Source organism: Pseudopipra pipra, chromosome 1 (genome assembly GCF_036250125.1).
Source record: "Pseudopipra pipra isolate bDixPip1 chromosome 1, bDixPip1.hap1, whole genome shotgun sequence".
NCBI classification, from domain to species: domain Eukaryota; kingdom Metazoa; phylum Chordata; class Aves; order Passeriformes; family Pipridae; genus Pseudopipra; species Pseudopipra pipra.
This window is the reverse complement of record NC_087549.1, coordinates 7,939,461-7,962,731: the sequence shown is the minus strand read 5'-3', so window position 1 is coordinate 7,962,731 and position 23,271 is coordinate 7,939,461. Positions and strand designations below refer to the sequence as shown.

General features: G+C 42.2%; 1 protein-coding gene across 4 annotated transcripts in view; it reads left to right on the top strand.

Moving 5' to 3' along the window:
* CCN4 (cellular communication network factor 4) overlaps window positions 1–15,577 on the top strand; it is a 35,600-nt gene extending 20,023 nt beyond the window's left edge. For 3 of the 4 annotated variants that reach the window (XM_064644395.1, XM_064644370.1, XM_064644389.1), the window contains 4 exons: window positions 7,678–7,960; window positions 11,670–11,927; window positions 13,888–14,081; window positions 15,202–15,577. In XM_064644395.1, the coding sequence (XP_064500465.1) occupies window positions 7,678–7,960; window positions 11,670–11,927; window positions 13,888–14,081; window positions 15,202–15,501 (1,035 nt within the window). In that variant the 3' untranslated portion in view covers window positions 15,502–15,577. The remainder of the gene's footprint in view (window positions 1–7,677; window positions 7,961–11,669; window positions 11,928–13,887; window positions 14,082–15,201) is intronic. The other variant, XM_064644379.1, reaches the window with a different exon arrangement.
* The last annotated feature ends 7,694 nt before the right edge of the window (window positions 15,578–23,271 follow it).

The following is a 23,271-nucleotide window of genomic DNA, read 5'->3' as shown; positions in this document are numbered from 1 at the left end:
AGGGAAGAAACTTTGATAGTTGGAAAATAAAATAATCAACTCAGAAAGGTAAAGCTGGAGGAAATAGCTGTGGAAACTTGATATGGAGGGGAAATTGCTATTTAAAGGAAATAGAGTTGCATGACTATGTCAGCTCATCAGCAGCTCTAGGGAAGAGCAGATATTAGGTCAAGCATACTGTTTCATATTTCAGAATTTAAATGACAATGAAATTTAAAAATGAAAAGTTGTTATAAGTCAAAATTCTCTGCATTGGAACAGAAACAGAAAATTGTTGATACTTGAAAATGTAGATTTCTATTTTTATTAGAAAAAATCATGGAAACCAAGATAATTTAGAAAAATACCATGAAATCTGTGCTGTTCTCACCATAGGGGGAAAAACTCCAAACAAACAAACAAACAAGTAGAGCTTGATAATTTTTTTTTTTTTTTTTTTTGCTCAGCTTGGAACAGAGTTTCCCCAAGAGGGTAAGAGGACAAAAAGCGTCTTCCTTTTGATTTCAAGGCCATGACTGAAAAACAGAAGATAAGCAAATGCAGATTATTTGCAAAGTAAAACCTCTGCCACAGCAGTTTGCTCTTATCTGGCAGCTGGAACTCACACTTTTGTTACCCAGCTCGTGGCTGCTATATCAATGTCTTGTACTGTGCAGTTTTAGGCTGGTTTGTAACTCTAGGACCTTGTAAGTTCCCCATGCACTTTTCCTTTCCTAAAACTGAAGTCTGCCTGCTTGTCCCTTCTGGAGACTTTTCTCGTTGTTCCTCCAGATGTTCCCTGTTACTTTTCAAACTCCAGTTCAAGCCTGTTTCATGGGATGAGCTCATTAGATGCACAAACCAAACACTTGCAGCTCAAGACATTAAAATGTTCTTAGAGCACAAAACTGTGTTGTTTAATATCTTGATTTGTTTGGTCCATGGTGACAGTGTCAATCTGTTAATGATGCCCAAACATTTTTAGGCCACTCTATTCTAAGTGTTGCTTCTACTGGGACAGTACTTACAAAACATCAGGTTGCATTCTAACAGGGAAGTTTTTTCCCTCTGCACACTCCATGGAAAAATAAGAAGAAAATGTGAGGCCACACTGAGTTTGCCAGTATAAGCAATTTTTTTGGCAAAGAGATGAATGTATGTAATCTTTACTCTGTAATTGTCTAAACTGAATTAGAAAAGACTATTCCAAATATCTGTCTACATTCTTCCCACAGATACATTTCCCAAAATAAAGTTATGGGAAGCTGGTTGTTCATCATTCATGAATCCACAGAAATATAACGGTTGACTCACTGTGGATATTTTATTTTGTTAGGCTATTGAATGTTTTGCTTCATGCAGAATGTTCCTTTCTGCTCAACCTACCATACACAGCAAGAATAAATCCAGCTGGCACCTGACATCTTTAAAACTGTCTTATGTTTTCTGGATTCAGACTCTGTTATTTCACAATCTGTTCTGGACATTTCATGTCTGGGATTAATTTTAATGAGGTATCTAGAACCTCATGAATACTCTGGGAACGCTGAGCCCTGAATAATCATATTTTCCATTACGTGTCCTGCAGAATCTGATTTATATCTCTGTCCTGATGCTAGCTAGTAAGCTAGTATTAACTTGTGACAGTTTATGAGCATTCATGGGGACTTAGGGATTTGTAGCAAGAGTTTAACAGTGAGGAAGTCCTGATGGTACTGTGATTACCACTGATCTTGCTGTAAGAACTGGCCCTCTGTCGACCCATCTGTTTTGGGTATAAAAACAATACAAATATTCAGCAATATTCAGCACAGAAGTTTCAGCTGAGAAAAATCAAGAACAAACTTCTACCCTGAGGGCCTGATTTAAGCCCACTGATGTAAACCAGGTCCTGATTTTCATTGCCAATATGCCCACCTCTCTGACACACATTATGAGTTTTTAACCTCTGTGAGTTCTGGGATGAAACTAAGCAATCTCTACACTTGCCCAGAAATACAACTGAGGGATGAAAGAGTATGTGGCTTTATTTAATAGATTAATTATATTTAATTTTGTCCTTTTGTTTTTTACTTCTTTATTGAGCTCCAGATGCTGTATTCTCCTGGGAATGTGCTATGTCAGGTTAGTGTTTGCAACTCTGAGAATGTGCATGTCAGTCTCCTAGGGTACCTGTTAAAGTAATTTTGGATAATGGGAACATTTGGGGTGGTTCGTGGAACCGGAGTTGGCTCTACAGGTATTTTTGCTTGTGCTGTCTCGACAGTTCAGCCAGCAGGTGGAACCAGGGGAAAGCAGATGTGCTGTATGCACAAATGCTCAGCCCTTTCCTGGGAGATTCATCCCAATGTGTCTGATTAAAATTGTGTTTTTAACTTCATTGTTCACGTTTAGGATAGTCAAACAGCAAAAAAAAAAGTTATTTCTAAAAAAATGACAGGTTGACGCTGTCAGACCTTGGTGCACAAACTCCCACCAGCTTGGGTCAGCCTGCAAATCAGCTGATTTCATCACACAGTAATAAAGAGGATATTTCAATAAAATTTCCTCACTGACCATTTTCACTTGTGAATATGTCAGAGAAAGACAACAGGGGATAATCCAGATCACATCGTATCCCTCCATCAACGACATCTGGCATTTGCTCAAAAGGCAGCATCAGAAATGTAGGCTAAAAATATTCCTTTAATGTGTTCTACTGTGGGAAATTAAATATAGTGCACCCAGTGGCATGTGCCCTGCAAAACACAGCCTGGGCAGCTCAGAGTGAATTAACAAGTCCATCTTGGAGATCAAATTAGCACCAAAGAGAAAGCAGGAGGAGGTGATAAAGTGCTAAGGTTTCTGGTACTGTGGAACTACTTCCCCAGCTCTGTCAGCAGCCAGAGGAATCAAATTTAAAGTCATTGTCCTTTCTGAACTTCTTTCCATCAATAAACTGGAGGGAAAGAACATCAATGTCTTCTCCTTCCCTTAACCCAGTTGATCCTGATGAGAAAAATACTTGAAAGGAAAATGTTTTAAATGTAAGATCTTGAAGGACTGAAACAGTGAAATCAATACATGAGTGTATTTTTAAACATCTGTAAAAACTGGAAGAAAAAGAATATATTGTGATGCATGTAGGGCTTTGCTGCTCTAAAGCAAAGGTGGCACTGTGTAAAAGTGCTGCAATATATCTGCCTGGCTTGCAGTTTGGACTGTAATTTCAACACCATAGCTTGGTCTTTCCAGATTTTGAAACTAAAACATGATAAAAATTACAATATTTTCCAACAAATTGAAATTATACTTTACCAGGAGGTGGAATCTGCCGCTAAAATGCTACTATCCCTTTCATATCTTTAAACTTAGATAATAAAACTCATGGCTATTAAAAATATTGTGTTTGTGGCTATGGGTAATTTTTTATTTCTCCTCTCCTCTTCAATGTGAACACAGAAATTAGTTATAAATTGTTGCTAGCAATCTGCTCTGTAGATGCATAAAGAAAGTAATTTTGGAGCTTGCCAAGCATAAATCAGGAGTGACTTTAATAGGGAGTTATCAAGCATGGCAGCGTGAGAAAGGCTTCATCTTGTTTTAATGAGAATGGGCTTGTACATCCAAAAACAGCAAAATTAGAACTCATGAATAACTTGTGGTGAAATATTTTCTCCTTGGCATCCGAGACAATAATCTGCAGTCTCCAAGATTGAAGAATAATTAAATAAAATAGGTTAATTACCAGTACTTGCAAAAATTAATTTCCTACCAGGTACGTTCTTTTATCTTTCTGACATTTTAAAATAAACTTGTCAAATGCCCACCACTGTGATTTTTTGTGTTAATTTTCCCTTTGCCTCTATTTTGGATTTCTTACAAAACCTTTGTTGTCCTATATGTTATATTGACCCTAAATACATGATTCCTTAAACCTTAAATTACGTGAGTGGGTTTTTTTGTTTACTTGTTTGACATTTTTTTCTAGTTAGGGATGGTCATTGATGAAGGCTATTGGAGTGTGATTTCCTTTTGATGGCACTTGTGGAAAGCATTAGTCATGATGTCTTAACCAATATACTTATTAATAAGTAAGTCTATATCCCAAAATGTTCTGGGATATTGACATAGTAGGGCTGAATGACTTTTCCAAAGGTATTTAGATATTCCAGTGATGACAGCTGACCATGGAAAAGAGAAAGCCAATAATTTTATAATTCTGCGGAATTGTTTCTCCCATAGTTAAGTTATGAGGGACTTAGGAGGGGAGAAGAAGAGGTCCTGGAAGCTCTACATGTTGTGCACTTGTTAAAGTGCTCAATGGACAATAGTTTCCAAAGGTTTTGGTTGGGTGGTGATGGAGCCGAGGACATACTGCTGCTTCCATCACTCCATGTCTTCGCTATTGTAAAACACAGGAGTCATAGTATTTTGATGCCTGTTCACACTGTTTATTTGAAGATGCTTATGCAGCCCACAGTGTGTCCTCACAAAGCTTACTCAGCCATACCACTGGACATTTCAGCCAGCACATCCAAGAACAGGTAACCTCTATAAGGACACTGGAAAGGCTTTCTTGGCCAGCTCAGGCTTTAGACCTACAGGAAGGGCTGTTAAATAGTTCGTTCCAAATTCTTGTCTATCAAAAGCCACCAAAAGTCTCTCAGCTATCCAGTCCTCTGTAAGAATTCAGCCCGAGTCCTTCACATATTAACTAAACCCACAGGAGTAGCAGGGTTCCTCTTTGCTGCGTGTTGGTTCACAGACGCTCTTATATCTACAGTGGGTATAAGCTGTTTGCTTGCTCTTGTTGACAATAGAAACAAGAGATGGGCAAGGGATTTACTTACAGGGTTGGGCCGTGGCAATGGGCTTTTTAAATAGCTGTGTGACTTTTGTCTGTGCATCTGGATTTGATGATTAAGCACTTTCTTTTAATGATCAGTGACAAAGTAAATAGGTTTATTGCACTTGAGGAGGCCTCTCTTCTCAAGTGGCAGACTATTGCACCTACTCAAATCATTGTGATTAGAATGAAAAATCCTACTATTAAAAGGCCAAAGCTTTTATCAATCTGAATGTTTCTCTTTTAACAACTCTGGCAGCATCAATGAGCCTTAAAGTGGGAGTAAATTATATTGGTATGTTTTAGTTTAAACATCACTTTAAAAGTGTTTTTAAACCAACTTTAAGGCCAACTGTTTGTAAAGGAGGCCTTAATGGATTTGGGAATCATGCCCAGAGCAAATACGTTCTCTGTTTGGCAGTGATTAGTAATGTGTTCACAATTAACTAAATATAGGGTAACCAAATACTAAGGGACTTCAGATAAAGCAGTAGCAGGTTTAGAAATGCACTTTATTAAAATCTGAGCCTGCTAACAAAGAAGCTGTAGAAGACAGTAAAAGGGCTTTGCAGAGATATCCTCATGGATAGTTCACTGACTGTGGGATCACAGTTCTTGGGGGTGACACAAAGTCTTGGGTTGAGGCATTTTATTTGTGGAGAGTTGTTGGAAAGCCTTCTGTTTGAGACATCTGAAACTGCAAAGAGGACAAAACACTGGGGATATATAGTACAGCACAAGGAAGCCAGCAATAGATGGAATTGCCTTAGCAGTTTCTAGAACCTGACTTTCCTTCTCGGAACTTTTTAGGATTACTCGCTTATTCTTTGGAGCCCTCACACCTTGTCATTAGGAAGGGCTTCTAGGCCACAGGTACCAAAGCAGTGCTATGTTCTGGCTGCTGTTGACAGTATGTAAATAACCCTGTTTTTTTCTATGCCTGAGCTGCTGTGCCCTACTTGACCCCCACAAACAGCTCAGGTTTTCTGTGCAGTGATGCTCACAGAAAAGTTGCATCTTTGCTTTGTCACCACGCTGATTTGCACCCTTCCTGCACCACAAGTGTGGCTGGTGCTGTTAAATGTCATCCAGAGTTTGCTCTGCGAAGACTAGAGAGTGCAGAAGGCAGTGAACCTCTACTTTCTGTGGGTTTTTGAACCTCTACTTTCTGTGGGTTTCTACATTCTGTGGGTTTTTTTTAAGGGATCCCAGTACTCCATGATCTCAATAATAGTGACACCTGGATGTGTCTACTGCAGTCGCATCACTGTGTTACACAATGTCCCTTTTCTACCTTTATTTACCTCAATTTTTTAATCTGATGATCAGATTTTGAATTAACATGAAGGCTAGTTTGTTGTTTTTTGTTGGTTTTTTTTTACTTATTTGCCAAGAAATGGAGATCAGGAAATGGAAACTTGGCAGTATTACCCTCCCCCTAAAAGTATTCCTTCCTTTCTCACCATGGTGGTGAATATTTGTGCATGGCTAATGCGAAAAACACTAATGTTATGAAGCTTCACTCATCCAACTTACATGTGCCACAATGACTCCATGTAGGACAAAAGCACATGCCAAAAGGAGTAGGTGGAAAATCACTGCAGAAATATCCCAAGTTTTTGACAGTGCGAGCCAGGGCAACATCATGGGAACTACAGTATGTGACCAGGAAGAGCCCACTGCTGACAGACCTAACAGCCTCATGGCTCAGAGAGCATTTCTGCTGAGTATGGTAGTCTGAACACTGTGAAGGATGGGTAAGGGTGGTTGCCAGAATGCTTAGAGTGCATACATTACTTTTAAAAACATTTTTATTAATATTTTTTTAATTTTTTGTATTTGTTTTAGCCATAGTATAACTTCATTGCTTAGGACTGGGACTCTGTCAGGGAGCTGAACTGCATGTGTGTTGTGTTATAAGGGTGGAGACAAGCAAAACATTTTTCAAACAGAGGTGAGTGAACTTGTGCAACATGACATTCACAGCCAATTACATAGATTTTGGTTTCAGAGGGTATCTTTTCCTTTCTCAAACCTCATCTCTAGTCAAGACAAAGGGCTAGGAAATCATAAGGCAGTAGTTGTGGTATCAGGAGTATTGCAAGAAGCGAAAAAATGGACAGGACATCTTCAGGAGATCCATGATGGAGTGACTGAGTCAGTGGGTTTCCAATCATCCTCACAGCACAGTGGTTCATGACTGGGTGTCTGTGAGGATGGCAGGCTGACAGGGCTGATCCCACTCCCCTTGTGGATTTGTGAGATCCCGCGTTTTGGTTGCAAGAGCCACAAAAATATGTATAAGCCTTAGGAATGTGAGGCCAAACAGGGACATGCGCTTTCACACTGCAACACGATGACCTTTATCTTTCTTGGTGACCTGAAAAGCAGTGATTGCTGTGTAAAAGAAGCCTACAAATAGCCAAGAGTCTCTAGAGCCTTCTCTCAACCAGCAGTGACAATAATATGGGGTGGTACAATCCTCTGCCAGAACCAAGCACCACAAGGCGATGAAGACTGGACACACCTCACACCTTCTTCTCATGTATCAGAGAGGTTTTGGTACATTCCTCTACGGTGAGAGACCTCTGTTTAGAGAGAGAGGTCTAGAAGGGGCTGAGGGCCAGCAAAGTGGTGCCAGGCTGTTTGCATGGTGGTCCCAGTCACAGAGCATTTGCCCTCAGCTGGGGCTTGAAGGGTTTACAAGACAGTAAACACCACCACAATTCCATGGCTCTTTGACATTTATTCTTTGGTTTCCTTACAGACCCATTAGAGCTGAGGGGACTTTAACTGAGGACTAATCACCACTGCTTTTGCAGCCTCCATTTCTCTGTAACGCTCTCCAAGCTGTGTTTCTCTGTTTGCAGGCCATTTCCCAGACTTCCATCACCACCATGGCCCCCACTGTCCCAGACACGACAGAGACCTACACACGGACCCAGTACTGCAAGTGGCCGTGCGAGTGCCCCAAGTCCCCACCGCGGTGCTCCGTGGGCGTCAGCCTGGTCATGGACGGCTGTGACTGCTGCAAGACCTGTGCCAGGCAGCGTGGAGAGACCTGCACAGAAGCTGACACCTGTGATTTCCACAGGGGCTTGTACTGTGACTACAGCGGAGACAGACCTAGGTACGAAATAGGAGTATGTGCACGTAAGTGATGTACATATATTTTTGACTTAGATATACACTGGCAGCTCCCCTCAGTCTGAGCAGTGGGTGAGGTTTATCTCATTAGATTACTGACTGCACGCTCATCTGCTCCTCCATGCATCATCTTCCATTCCATTGTATCTGTTCTCAGGGCAGGTGGCTCAATGGGAAATGACATCTGAATTCTTGCTCTTTGAGTTGGCTGCAGCCAAGAGCAAAGACCAACCAGCATTGGGAGGTCTCCAGATGTGCAAGTAGATGATTCCATATTCCCTGCAACAGAAGGAGGTTCTGCAGTGGGTTAGAGATGAAGGAAGGGTAGGTGTGCAGCCGGATTTAAAGACAAGCAACATAGGCATCTACATGAAAACGATGACATTAAGGGGATGCTTTTGGCATATTCCCTACTGTGGATCCTTTGAAAGGATAGCACAAGAGGGTCAGGAGTGGATCCTCTCCTATCAGAGCTTTTCAGTGACAAATTGAGGTCTGAGCCTTAATTTTACAATGGTTACAGTCACATTAGCTGCCATGAGGCAGAAGGATTTCTTCCCGCCTATTATAACAAACTCTTGGTTTCACGTGACTGGAATGCTTTTACTCAAGCAGAGGAAAAAAAGTTAGGTAATGTTTCTTGTGCCAAGGATATGTTCACTTGTTCTGAGATCCAGAACATGAGAGTGAATCTGATTAGCTCATAAATGTCAGAAATTGCTGACAATCACTCCTCTGGGAAAGATTAAAAGTGAAAGGATCGCAAGCACAACCACACAGATTGCTGATCAGAAAGGCTGTTGACTATTTAGCAAGTTATTAGAATATATGGCCATGGCTTTATGTATGTAAACAGGAAAAAGTCACTTAGAGGTAGGGTCTTCTAGGCTGGAACATAACTATGAATGATCTAAGAGGAAATCTAAAGGTGAAACAAGACCTGGAGGAGAGCTGATTGTGAGATGAATAGATAGAATAACTGATTCACAGAAGAGGAAAAAGATTACAAACTGTGGGCTTCCATAAATTTAAAACAGCAGAAGTCACACAAGGGGCAGGTCTGAAGAGTGAAGCAGTTGAGGGAAGATGACAGTTTCTCCCAGAAGTGATACTAGGTGTTGCTGTTCCTTAGCAGAAGGATAGAAAGTGTAGTAAGAAATGACCTTGGCTTTGCAGTAGCTCAGCTAGAAAAAAAATAAAAGGCATGCAGAAAGTGCAGTCTAACCAGATTTTTGCGGAATATGATCAAAATAACAAGAAGAGAAGTTACGTGCAAGGAACTGTATGCTTAAACAGTGATTTTCAAGATTAGAAAAGATTAAGGTTAAGAAAAGAGGATATGAGATCATTCAAGTGTATTGTCTGGAGTATGTGGGAGGTCTGTAAGGGCAGGTTAGACAAACACTGTCAAGAATGACATCGCTACAGCTGGCCCTGGGTTGCGAGAGGAAAACAGGCTTGATGTTGTCTCAAAGCTATCAGCCTTCCTAGAACTCTTTAAAGACCTTCATGTTGCTTCACATTTGTTTATTTATTTAAATACTTGCTTTCTTAGTTGGATATCTTTTGGTTTTTGCAGTCCTCCCATACATTACAGGCATTCAGTGTGTCTGTGGCAGCAGCACCGCGATGTATTAAGATTGAGCTCCAGATTTTCCAGTGAGGTCTGGAGAGATTCCCAGTCTATGCTTTATCATCCTTACTACCATGACAATATATTCCCTATTATGTGATATCTGTGATTCTATGGTGAGGGGCATTGTGGCATACAGAGCTGAGGGGAATGAGAAGTAGGTCTTTCCACGGTTAGGACTGAAGTGGGTTGTCTCTGGCTGCCAAAGAAACCTGTAGTCTTTCCCTTGCGTTCATCATCCAGGTAGATGCATAGGACAGGATCTGCGGACATGTTCTTTCTTGTACCCTGGGGCACATATAGGCTGCATCACCCCACTCTCAGCCCATCAGGTTCTGTCCTGATCACAGGGTGAGTGAAGGCTCATGTGAGTGGCACCTTGTTGGGTGTTGGGGACTAACTGCTGTGAGGAATTTGCTTTGCATATAGGTGCTATAGGTCTAGAGAACCTAGAGAATCCAGAGCATGCAGGTCTAGGGAAACAATATAATATGTGGAAAAATAAAGATACTGAAAGAACTAGGAACTGGTTTTGGGAAAGGGAATGCGGTCAAACTGGGGGAAATTCAGGCTGTATCTGGACTGGCGTGCTGAGGTGTATCCCAGGATCTAACCTCCCAGACATGAAATAAGAACCTGCTGGGAGCCACTACAGCTTTCCTTTTGTTGTTGGATTTTCTCTGTACCAAAACAGAGACAGCAGAGTGCTGAGCACACGCCCAGGTGGGGAGTCAGGCATTGTGCACATGGGGCTGGGATTAGGGATGTGCTTCCAAATTGCTTAATTTCAGATTTAGTGAAGTTCTGCATGAAGGCATTCAGCAACCTCTTTGTGTTTGGAAGTGTTCCCATGGTGAGCCTCTTGGTGTAGGAGATTTGAAGAAGGCTGTTCTCATAGTGTGGGAGGGGTATACTGGTAGGAAAACACCAGGAAATACAGTATTTTCTTGAATTGTTGTAGTCCATGTGAACACCTAGAGATATACCTGAATTCTTAGGTCCAGCACTAAGTGATATTTTTTCAATACAAAGACTGAAGCATTACCAAAATTGGAGCTGAGGATGAACTGGAGATCTAGATTTGTGCTTCAAATTCCAACAGCTCTTGTTTTGGTACAGAAGAAGGAATTTGTGTTTGATGTTTTCATTCAGTCCATTCCAGAAATAGCCTTTGCAGAATTTTAATCCAGCATTTCAATTTGTGTTCCCCTGAAGCAGACACATTGCTGCTCCGTTTCCCACCAGACTTAAAATATAAGTGATCTGACCAGTGCGTGTGCACTGCCTCCATGTGACCAAACAAGAAACTAAACTTTGAATTGAAAGATTTCTGCCAGTACTTCCAAATAACTGGCCATATCTTTGAAACAAACAAAAAACCCAAACACTGCTGTTTGAATCAATAGGATTCCTGTTCTCGGGCAATCAAAATGCTTGATTTTTTTTTTTTGTAACTTTGCTTAAAAAAATGCACCAAATAATTATTTTCATGGCTTTATAATGTATACTTCATTCTCCTAGAAAACTATTCTGTGATAAAGTGGGTAGGATCCAGTTGCCTAAATTTAGGAATCCAGTGCCTTTTAGGTGCTCTTTTGCTACCTTGTTTGTCTTTCCTTCTCTGCTTCAGATGGGTACAAGTGTTGTGAAGAACTGTGTCATGTATGTGACTCCATATAGTCCCCTCATATGTCTCTGAAAGCTTCAAATTTTGCTCATTATCTGTTTTAATTGCTTTGATTGTTCCTACCGTGAATAACTCCTACCACCATGCCATGAAATGATTTTTTAAGTAAGCATTTGTTGATAAAGCTTGTTTTATTTTCTAACTTATTTTTCCATCAAGCATTGAAAGATTCTCTTTTTTTGCTGTGATTTAGAATGAAAACAGTTTCCTAGATGGTGTGACTACCCCTGTCTCAGCTTCACGCTGAACACATCGCCCTGCAGCACTGCCGTGTCTCCGTGTTGGCTCTGCCAGCCCAGGGATCAGATTGGTAAAGGAACACATCAGAGCTGCTTGTTGCCAGCATTATTTTAATGGTGCTCTGTGTGTCTTTCTCTCTTTTTCTTTCTTTCCAGAAATTGTTGGTGTAGGATGTGTCCTCAATGGAGTCAGGTATAAGAATGGGGAAACGTTTCAGCCCAACTGCAAATACAACTGCACGTGCATTAACGGGGCTGTGGGCTGTATTCCCATGTGCACAAACTCACGTCCTCCCCTTGTGTGGTGCCCAAACCCAAAGCTGATTAAGATGGCAGGGAAGTGCTGCGAGCAGTGGGTTTGTGATGACTCCAGAAAAATCAGGAAGACGTCTCCACGTCACATCTCCTCTGCAGGTATGGAGGCAGTGAGACAGACTTCTCCTTTGCCATCAGGAAGCTGAAGACAGAATCTACAAGCAAAGTATCAGCTTGCACTGCCAGACCTGGCAGGTATCTAGTCTTTGTGTGAAGGAGGCACAGAGACTCCCACACAACATGTGCTGAAGAACAGGACAGGCAAACCCATGTGGTGTGCTCAAACTCCTTAGCACCAATGTGGATATGGATGTCTTATCCTTGGAAGCATTCAAGGCCAGGTTGGATGGGGCCCTGAGCAACCTGATCTAGTGTGGCATCTCTGCCCATTACAGGGGAGTTGGATCAAAATGATCTTTAAGGCCCTTTTCAACCCAAACCTTTCTATGATTCTATCATTATAAGATTCACCAAAGATGCTTGTGTAACCATTCTGTGATTCTGTGTGACAAAGCCCCCTTTGAAGCATCTGCTGGAACTCTGAAGATATCACAAGTCCTTTTTAATGCTTCATCTTTTTTTTTTTTTCAGTTGGCCCTCTGGGAAACAGAATGGGTTCAGTTTAACTTGGGACTGAGGCTTTCTGTCTGGGTCATATTGCTTTGGTAGTGCAATTTTAAAGCCCCTGTATCTTAGTAGTCTCAAACTTATATAACACCTTGAAAACAGTTATTGTGGTGGAAGTTTCATTGCCAGATGGGCTAAATTGTCTTTGTGTTAGTATAGCTTTTCATCAGTTCTGGACTGATGATATTACCGAACTATCTATTTTGTGTATCACATAATGTGTTTTCTTTCCACACACATTCGTAGCCCACTGCACAGAGGTGGTACCATTTGCCTCAAATATGGTCCCAAATGCTTAAGATGGACTCACCTTGCCATATGTCAAATTTATCCTCAAAATGCCCTGCAATGCAATGTATTGCCATTAGCCACATTAGCTCCGTATTTTAGACTGTCTCACAAAGCAAAGCTCAAGGAGATGTAGGATGCTTGTTGTAAACCAGGATTTTGTTTCCTTGGTGGTACAGGATTTTTTTCCCCCAGTCCTTGGTCTATATTTTTACTGCACAAAACAAAGCTTCAATCTCCATTTTGTGGGTTAAACTCACCAGGGTTTAGCCCTCACTTCTGTCCCTAGTAGCTCTGAAATGTGATGCAGGTCCAAATTCAAAGCACCTGCTACTGAAACTGGCCTTATGTCTTCATGGCCTTTGTCCCAAAATGGGCATAACAGAGCTTTGCTTGACTGACTTTCCTCTTGTAAGTAGAATTCTTACAGAAATACGACTAGCATTTATTATGTTTAGTATAGTGATTAATATACTAATAAACATAACAGTGAGCAAGCTCAGTGCAGCAGTTTCTACTAGAGTTTTTCCTTTGGGCTGTCCCATGAGCTGCAGAGCAGAGGGGACTTTGGCTGAGGCTGTGAAAGAACCTGAACTGGGGTTGTAGGTTGCTTTCAAAAGAGAGCCCACCCTTCTCCAAATGGCTACTGAGCTCTCTGTGAGCTATTCAAACTGCTCTTCCTCACAGTGAAAGGCTGCGGCTGCTTCCCAAAACCTCTGCCATCCAGCACAGACTGTTGACCACTTTCTGCTACAGGGAATCAATTGAACGGGCTCAGAAATAAACCTTCATGGTGAGATCAAATCTCATCCCTTTTTTCCACCCGCTGGAACAAGCTTCTGTAATTATTTGTATTGTGGCAGCACCTGGGGGTCCCAGACAAGGACCTCCTTGTGTGAGGCTGTGAAGGGGAAGGAATAAAGAAATGAGCCCTGGCCCTGAGCGCTCACAGAGCTGGGGAGTCTTGACACAAGTAGGTCAGCACAAAGGGGGTGGGATGAGGGGCTTCACAGGAATGCTGAGCCACTTTGCTGTAGTTTAATTATTTGGGTTAGTGGCCTGAATGCGTAATGAGCTGGGGAGAGGGTCTTTAATATGTAAAGCTGTCTTGGCTGAATAATGTGGGGTTAAACTGTCTCCACAGCCTATGAGGGAGAGGATGAAGCCTGGCAGAAGAACTGCATCGTTCACACCTCACCCTGGAGTCCCTGCTCAAAGACCTGTGGGCTGGGCATCTCCACCAGGATTTCCAACGACAACGACCAGTGCCGGCTCCTGAAGGAAAGCCGCCTGTGCAACATGAGGCCCTGTGAGGTGGATATAACCCAGCACATCAAGGTAGGGAGTGTTTCTTTGTGTGCCCCTTCAGCTTCTGTTGTGCAGCTTTCAGGCCTCAGAGGGCTGCACTTCTACATGGACTTACTGTGCTGCACAGAGTTCCAAAATGTGTCCTCCCTGTGCTTCCACATGCTGGTATGAAAACCTTGCCCTGAGAGCTTTAGCTGCAGCCAAAAGGTCCTTGCAAAGAAGGCCAAGCAGAGCCTGCTGTGCGCAGTGGTGGCTTAGACAGACCTGTACTCATCTAGTGGAAAAGTAATGCTGAATGTCTGCTCGTGGCTGTGAACTCCATTTTGCAAGTATCCTACTGTGTTCATAGGTCTGAACACGTAAATCTGTCATGTCCTACAGGGATTCCTAACAGCTTCAAACCCTTTTAAATACAGGAATCATAGAATAGAATAATAGAATCACTGAAGCTGGAAAAGAAATTCAAGATGATCAAGTCCAACCTTCGACCAAATACCACTATGGCCACTAGACCACATTGTGAAATCCTATGTCTACTTGTTTTTGAACACTTCCTGGGATGGTGATTCCTCCACTTCCCTGGAGGGAAGCCTGTTCAAATGCTTAACCACTCTCTCAACTAAGAAATTTTTCCTGATATCTAAGCTGAACCTCCCACGGAGTAATTTGAGGCCATTTCCCCTTGTCCTAATTTACCTGGGAGAAGAGGCCAAGTCTGACTCTGTCATAACCTCCTTTCAGGTAGTTATAGAGAGCAAGGTGAATTTTATGTCCTACCTCATCACTCTCTACAACTATCTGAAAGGAGTTTGTAGCCAGGTGGGGGTCGGTGTGTTCTCCCAGGCAACCAGCAGTAGGACAAGAGGGCATGGTCTTAAGCTGTGCCAGGAGAGGTTTAGGTTGGATATTAGGAAGAAATTCTTTACAGACAGAGTAATCAAACATTGGAATGGACTGCCCAGGGAGGTGATAGATTCACTGTCCCTGGAGGTTTTTAGGATGAGTGGCATGGTCTGGTAACCATGGCGGTGTTGGATCAAGGGTTGGACTTGATGATCTCGGAGGTCTTTTCCAACCCTGTTGACTCTATGATTCTATGTCAGCATCGAATATTAACCTCTCTTTTTTATTATTTTCTTCTCTGATTTAGCCTGGAAAGAAGTGTTTGGCTGTCTACAGGGCCAATGAACCCATGAACTACACCATCTCAGGATGTGTGAGCAAAAGTCCATATAGACCCAAATATTGCGGTGTCTGCACAGACAACAGGTGCTGCACACCCTACAAGTCCAAGACTATTGAAGTGAGGTTTCAGTGCCCAGATGGAACTGAGTTTACCTGGAAAATCATGTGGATCAATGCTTGTTTTTGCAACCTGAACTGCAGGAACCCCAATGACATCTTTGCCGACTTGGCTCATTACCACGATTACTCTGAAATTGCTAATTAAATTGGCTGAATGCTTGAATTGACCCATTGCTCTGATTTTACAGAGGTTTTAAAATAAAAGGAGAATTTTCATCCACTGCCAATGTACAATTTTTTTTCCTGAGGTAGGATGTTAAATATCTTTGTTTTGCCACACTGTTTTGGAGAGGTCTTGAACAAGCAGGATTTTTAACTCCAATAGATCTTCATCCATTAACAGCAGCCAGGAATTCCTTCATTCACTGATTCCAGGACTTAAATGACAGCTATGTTGGCACTGCCATTTATCAGGCAGTTTAATTGCCCAAAGGAAAGAATAGTACACTAGTATGACAGCAAAATATGCCTGTCAGTAGCTTAGACATGAGATTCAGACACCCTTATTGTCATTTCTTGAACAGTGTTGTCTAAGATGGAAAACTGACATATATGTTTTATTTTTAACATTAGACATGAAGATTTGATGATCTGACCCTTGGGACTAAAGTCTAGTGTCTGTCACACTGAGAACAGTGCTAGAACTGCCCCTCCGTCATTCTCAGTCAGATCCTTCTCCATGGTGAATTTCATGGGATAAGCCTAGGGGGAAGAATGTTTTTCCTGAAATCTCTTTGTGATGAGTCTGTCTCTCACTGCAATAGGCTGGGTCCAAGAACCTCTGTGTCCTGCTCTCCTTGGATTCACCTCAATCTCTTGGAGTATCTTGTGCCAGGGACATTTTCACGGTTCTCTACCTGCTCTGAATCCAAAACAGCCACCCCAGAACTCATATTTTCAGTATAGATCCTCTATCCAGGGGTTACGTATTACTCCTAGGCTAGCTCTGCAGACCTGAAGGATGAAATGTAGAGAGCCAGATGAGAGATGAAGGAGCAAGACCTCATGCACCCATTTATTCACACAGAAATTGTGTAGCCTGTGTCTGGGGACCACCACCTCCTCCTCCCCATGTGGTTATCAGCATGCAGGTCACACTTCCCACTGCTGCCTTATCAGTGACACAAATCATTGTTTTACATGGCTGGGGTAGAGGAAAGGAGACATATGCTAAATGAGAAAACAGACATTAAGCTTCCCATCAGCTCTGTGAATGTGTGGATGCAGAAGGAGAGGCAATCCTTGTCACAGCTTCTGGTCCATTAGTTCCAACTGGGATGAGGCTTAGAGTAAACATCAAGGTAAAGCATTTTCTTCAGAAATGGTTTCACATGCAAATATCAGCTAAGAGAAGAAAAAAATCTGTCATTACCTTTCCAAGCAATACATTTATCATCACTGAAAGGTGCTGGAGCCAGGTTTTTTTCCAATAAATTGTTAGTACAGCACCCATGCCCTATGGCACATTTGCTATTGCTTCACTTGGGAGAGAAGAAATGTGTTTCTGCATGGAGAACTGTAGTATCTGTTCCAAAATCCCTGGTGGCACAGTAGAACTGATTGACATATGGTCTGGAGATTGGACCAGTACAAGGCTGAACTTGGAATGATGCAAGTGTTTTAAATTAGTCACATATTTTGCTTTAGTTTCAGTTGGCAAGTTGTCTCCATCTTGATAACCCAGTGGAAGCTAGATTAGTTTCTGGGAGATATAAATCTTTTTGGCTATGATGAATTAAAAGTTCTCGTGAGTGGTCTGAAAACAATGTCATCCCTATGTAAAGACAACTAAGAAAAATGCTGTGTATCTTCAAAAGCTGCTAACTCCAATAGCGTATTTGTTTGTATATAAGAATTCTGCCCACATATTTCCCATAGAGCTGGGCCATTCCTCAATTCAAAGCTTTTATTATTTCTTTCTTTAAGCTTCCATGAAGAACCCAGTGGCAGAAAAGAAGGGTGGTCCCTCCCTGCATGTTTCAACATTCTCTCCTCTTTGTTCCTCTGATGATAAGGAACCTGAGGCCACCAGTATTTTGCAAGATTCAGCCCCATGACTGCTTTGGCCTGGATGATGTGACAGCAGAGGTCATATCTGACCTATTCGCCTCCACCCAAATGAGACCTCAGCACTAGCAAGACTGAGAACGTTACATTTTAAATTCCACCCCTTGGTAAAAAAGTCCCATGAGAACATACAAAAAAGAGGCCTTGGCCAGGAAGCGGAAAACATTGACAATGCTTTCCAAAAGGGAAAATGGTTTGTACTGAGACATGTTATGGGGAAGGCATACTAGGATCTCTCTCTCAGTATTTAAATCTAAATATTTAAATCTCATACTTAAGATCCCTTAAATATGGCTTGGAATCCTGTGTTCTAGTTCTTGCCCATCTTAAAATGTCATATATATATATGTGTGTATATATACGTATATATGTATACATACATATCACCATGGCTAGGCTTCGCAAACGAAGATTTGGGAAAGGCTCTATCCACATTTGTTACAAGCACGCTGGTGGCTAATAAGGCCAATACTAGATAGACATGTCCAATTGCAAAAGGCACAGCAGAAAGACTCCTTATGCATCCATAAAATATTATGTGGATGCAGTTATATAATATCGTATGTAATATTATACATAGAAACATGCCTATGAATATATATGTGTATATTTATGTATATATATTCCTATGGTGCAGTCTTTGGTGCATAAAAAGGAGTGCATGTGTAATGTGTGTTTATATGTACAATCAGTCTTTCTCTGTTTTACATGTACACATAAGGAAACAAAAACAGGATCAGATTATGTTCAAAAAACTGTGTCCCTCAACAGGCTTGCTTTGCTTTGCAATTAGCTAATGCTGTAACTCTCTCGATGAAATGCTGCAGCGGCTGTAACACACGGCTTTCACTGCAAGATAAAAGAAGCTATTGAAAACTTATGCATGGCCAGCAGCTCCAGTGCGTGTCAGTTTTTAGTGAAGTGAATGCCTGGAAACCACAGATCTTGCCCAGCGCACCCAAGATGTTTCTGTTTCTAGCCTGGTTTCCTAAGGAAGCAAGGCATATGCAACCCTACCATCCATTTGTTTGTCTGTCTGTCAGCCAGTCCCTTTGTGGGAAATGCCAAACAAAGGGGGCAGAAGTGTAAAGATCTCAGAAGCGTAGCAATTCCTGCAAAAAAAATGAAACCAAAGAGCAGGACATGGAAGAGGATCACCACATTGTCCCTGTCAAGCCCATGCACATCTGCCAGGCAACCAATGTGTCCAGCATGTCTGCAGCGTGGCCCAAACACCTCAGCAGCAGTTTAAAGGGGTTTTGAACAGATGCACCAGTTGGAAACCAGCAGCCATGGAGGAGGCACAGCTGAAGCGATCACAGACAGGGAATAGTGGTTATTGCACTGCTGTAAATAGTGTAAATAGTGCTGTAAATTGTGGGGAAACTGGACACAAATCTATAGGATGAACAGCCTCGTGAACTCTTCTGCTTTTACAACTCTTTTTCTGGTGACTCTGAAAGGGAAGAGCATCACTTGGAGACAGTGAACTTGACCTGCAGTCTGTGGTGCATCAGAGATCCTTTGTTCTAACAGATGTTTACAAGAAGATTAGTGCTAGGACTAAGGCAACAGACCAGCCTTTAGATTCAGCTCCCTGGCTCCCTCTGTGCTTGGGCAAACCATATATCTTTATAAAAGCATTTTGTGGTTGCTGTTTAAATACATTCAGGATCTAGATCCTCAAAGGCTTTCATGGATCCAGCCCTTGGTTTCACTTTTTCTCAGTACTTCAGAGCCAGAACAAGACTCTACTGTTCATTGTCTCTGTTGAGAGTGAAAACTCCTCCAGCAGGAACTGATGTTCTCCGTACATTTGTACAATGGGCCCAGGTCTCTGCTGGGACCTGAAAGGGATACCATAACCCAAGGAAGCAACAATAATAGCATTGGAGGAGATACCAGGAGCAGAGCTGGTGTTAGAACCCTCTGCTGCAGCAGTCCTGGGAAAGGCTTGAGAAAGGATGGGAGTGACAATTTTGCAATCCAGTCTAAGTCAAGACAGTTTGACACACATTCTGCTCACAGCAATTATCTTGTTAGACCTGTAGTCTGGGGCAAGGATGGAGGGTGGGATTTTGAAGGTCTACTCATGGTGGTATGAACAGCAAAACTCCAGTGAGCTCCAGTGTCCGTAGCCATTAGCCTTCTGTAGGGACTTCATCACAGTCAGTACAGTAGCTGAAGCTGTCTTGTTTGGGAATCCCAGAAAGCAGGTTATCCACTCAGCGAAGAAGCAGGCATGAAATTTATTCAAATGCCTTTTCATGGAGCATTGGTTGGAAATTAAAGCATCATTTTCGTGTGCATGCAGTTGGAAACAGGGTGTAGTGCAGTTGCAATATTTTTTATGTGCTCACTAGGGTTGTGCTGTGTATATGTAAAACTCTAGGAAAAACACAAAACTCAGAAACACTGTGTCATCTTGTAAATTAAACCCTGAGGTTTTTTTGGTCCCATTTTTTTGGAAGGAGTTTTAAAACAAACACTTTATTAAACTGATATAGGCAGAGTGCTCTAATTATCTAGAGGCGCATATCCATACACATACCTACTGAAATTGTGACTTTTCCTGTTTTAGCAGTTCTACAGTTATACCTGTAAGCTTCATATACTGAAATACAGGAAAAATTAAAAGGAAAACCAGATTGGCTTGGCAGTGTCAGCCTGAGTTACTCCAGTTATATATAACACATTACTTGTTCGTAAAGCATCATGGTGAGGCTTTTTGAGATAGCATGTTGCTGCTATGGTTTAAAGATATTAAATAACCTCATAAGCAGTAAATGGTTAATGACTCTATGACTGACACCTCATTTAGAAGCTTAGGCAGGCAAATGGAAGTGAAATATGTCTGCCATTGGCAGTTCTTTTCCTTTACTGATCTCCTTGCCTGGCCAATGTCCAAGTGTGCATTCATGATCTGTGACAAAGCCCTGAACTGGAGGATACATACAAATAAAGAGCCAGTAATATGGTAAAAAAGGATGATGTGGAAGTTTCTCCTTCAGTGTGAGTATTTTGTCAGCTTGGGAAAGCCAGGTGTTCCCAAACTAACATGTTCTTGTTTGCTGGTCTGTTTCTGGTTCTACATTTGTTTGGGGTTTTTTTCCCCTTACTGGACTTGGGACAGAGTTCTAGAGTCTCTGAGCAAAGTGGAGTGTGTTCTTAACCTGTCTAAGTGTGCCTTTGTTAGCAGCTCCCTTGAGAGGCTGCAGTAGTAACCTGTTTGCAGCAGCCATACATACCAAAATTGTTCAAACAAGGTCATTAAAGACATAGGAGAAAGCATTCATTAATCCATATCCCTTAATTTACATATCCTCAGAACTAACCCCAGTAAGGATTCTACCCTTTAATTCTAGAAAAATATACTTGTAGAGTTTTCCCACAAATCAAGTTTGCCTTCCAGCCTGAAGCAGGTTACTTGCCTTGGTAGGAATTTAAACACTGTGAGTGGCCTCATGTTCTGAACAGTTCTGGGTTGGTATTGGAGTTGCTTACAGTTCCTGGACTTTTAGGCGAGAAAGCATGTTCTTTCCAGCCTTCTCCTTCAGTGTGCTTTATTTTTGTTTCCTTTTGTTGCTGGTTGGGTTTGTTTGTTTGTTTGTTTACTGGAAAGGGCAATTATCTGCATTTTAAGCACTTTCCAGAAAACTGTGCCTCTGGCAATAGCTTTCATCAAAGGTACCACATTTCTCTGCTGTCTCTCTAGGCACCAGAAATTCCATGTGTCCTGTGCTCGCCCATGTGGCAGCTGCCAAGTGCACAGTCTTGCCTGAAGGGTCATTAGTCTGGGGAAACCATCTTCTCCTGAGTACTGTGCACTTTCCAAATGATGTGCTGACCCTGTGATAGGCTCTGCTTCTGTAGGACCTCCCCTGCTACAAATCTGCATGAGTGGCAGGGAGGGAATCACCACGGGATCAATGCTTAACACTGGCAGCTGGCGGTAAAGAACTAAGATTTTTTTTTGATTTGGTGACTTTTCATCATTAAAAAGAAGTGAAATCGTATTGCAATCAGTCAGTAAATGACAATTTCTGAGCTGGAGAGATATAAGTGCAGGACTGAGGTCCAGCAGGGAGGGTGTGACAGTGTGCATGTCACCACTGCACAAGAAGCTGGGTGGCACCTTTGCATAGTGCAGGCTCACCAAACCCTACAAGCAGGTTGGTCATGGAGACTTCACTGGGAGCTGTCCCAGCCCTCCCCCAGTGCTGCTGCCCAGCAAACAGCCGTTCCCTCCCCAGCTCCCTCCACACACTGACCTTGGCCTGAATACCATAATCCACTCCAGCCATAAGCAATTGCAGAGAGTGGCAGGTCATCCAAGGATACTTTTTCCAGCTCTGCTCCAGGTCATAGCTCACTGTGATGCTGCTGCTTGGGAAGCAAGAGCTGCCTGCTATCCCCTTTCCCAACCCCTGGGCTCTTCTGGACACGTCTAGTGATGCCTGCATCCAGTGTATGATGTACATCCCACAGCCACCAGAGTGAAAACATGTAGAGTATATGGGATGTGGGGCTGCTTCTTTAATGACATCCAAATAACAATTCTCCTCCAGCCCCCAGGAGTGCAGGGTAACGATCCCCAAGCTGAGTTGCAGGGAACAGAGGTTGAACTGTTTGGCAGTTGGAATCAGAAGCCTTTTTTCCTTTTTTTCCCCCCCTAACACTGGTCAGCAGCTGTGTTGTTTATAAAATGAATGGAGCCCTTAATGAAGCAATACATAGAAACAGTGAAAGGCTGTGTCTGTCTATTACAAAGGGCTGAGGGGGAAGGGTTGAGCTCCTAAAATACCCTGACATCCTTTCTCTCAGTTATTTAAACATTAGGCATAGCAATGATCAGCTACCAACATAAAGCCTATATTTGGCTCGGTGGAAACGCTAAATCCACACATCAAAGCAGCTGTTCATAGGGATAGACCAGGAGAGGCTTTCTGCTCCAGTGAACATGAAGTAGTGCAAAATAGTGTAAAAAAATAAAAAAGGCAGCATGTGGGAAGGGGGAGGGCCAAGCTGCAGCAGCACTGTTCAATGTGCTGAATTGGTGGATGCAACAGACCCCATTACCAGCACGTTAAGGATTGCAGCAGATACTCTGCCCACGATACAAAAACAGACATGAAGAGGATTCCTGCACTGGAGAGTAAAAATAAGCAGCTTTGCTATAAACAGTTTTCACTCCAGCTCAGTCCATCACTTGCAACACATGACATTAATCATAAACTTTGAAAACACATCTAGGTTAAAGTTTCCAGCTGTTCAATCTATAGAGACTTTTAAAGAGGAAAGCAGCATCCTTCAGCACAAAAGACCTGCTGCCATGACATCGTATTGGCACATCCTCTCCAATTCCTTCTCTGCAAGGACAGGGCAGGGGAAATACATCTTGAAGTTCAGCCAGATTTTTGTACAGTAGATGTCAAGGCCCAGACAGAGGTGGAAAGAACCCAGATTTCAGCAATGACATCCTTTCTATTAGTGGTTTTGAAGAGCACCACAACAGCAAAGATTTGGTATTGAGGTATATTGATGGCATCAGGAAGCCTCATGGTCCCTGAGAGCCCATTCTGTTCTCTTCCACCCTTTATAACCCCAAAAGTAGTGTGAGATGTAATCTGGTTATTTTCTGGAAACCTCCTTTTATTGAACCTGAATTTCCTCTATGCCATAAGAGCTCCTTGCCCCCTGATGGCCATTCACATTTGGAGAAAAAAGCCTTTTCTGGCTTAGTGACACTACACTATCCAGTTTAATTCTGTCCCCAAGAATATTGTAGAAATCAGCTTTTGCAACCTCTAAGAAGGCTTTTTATAAAAAAAATCTAATAAATCTGAAA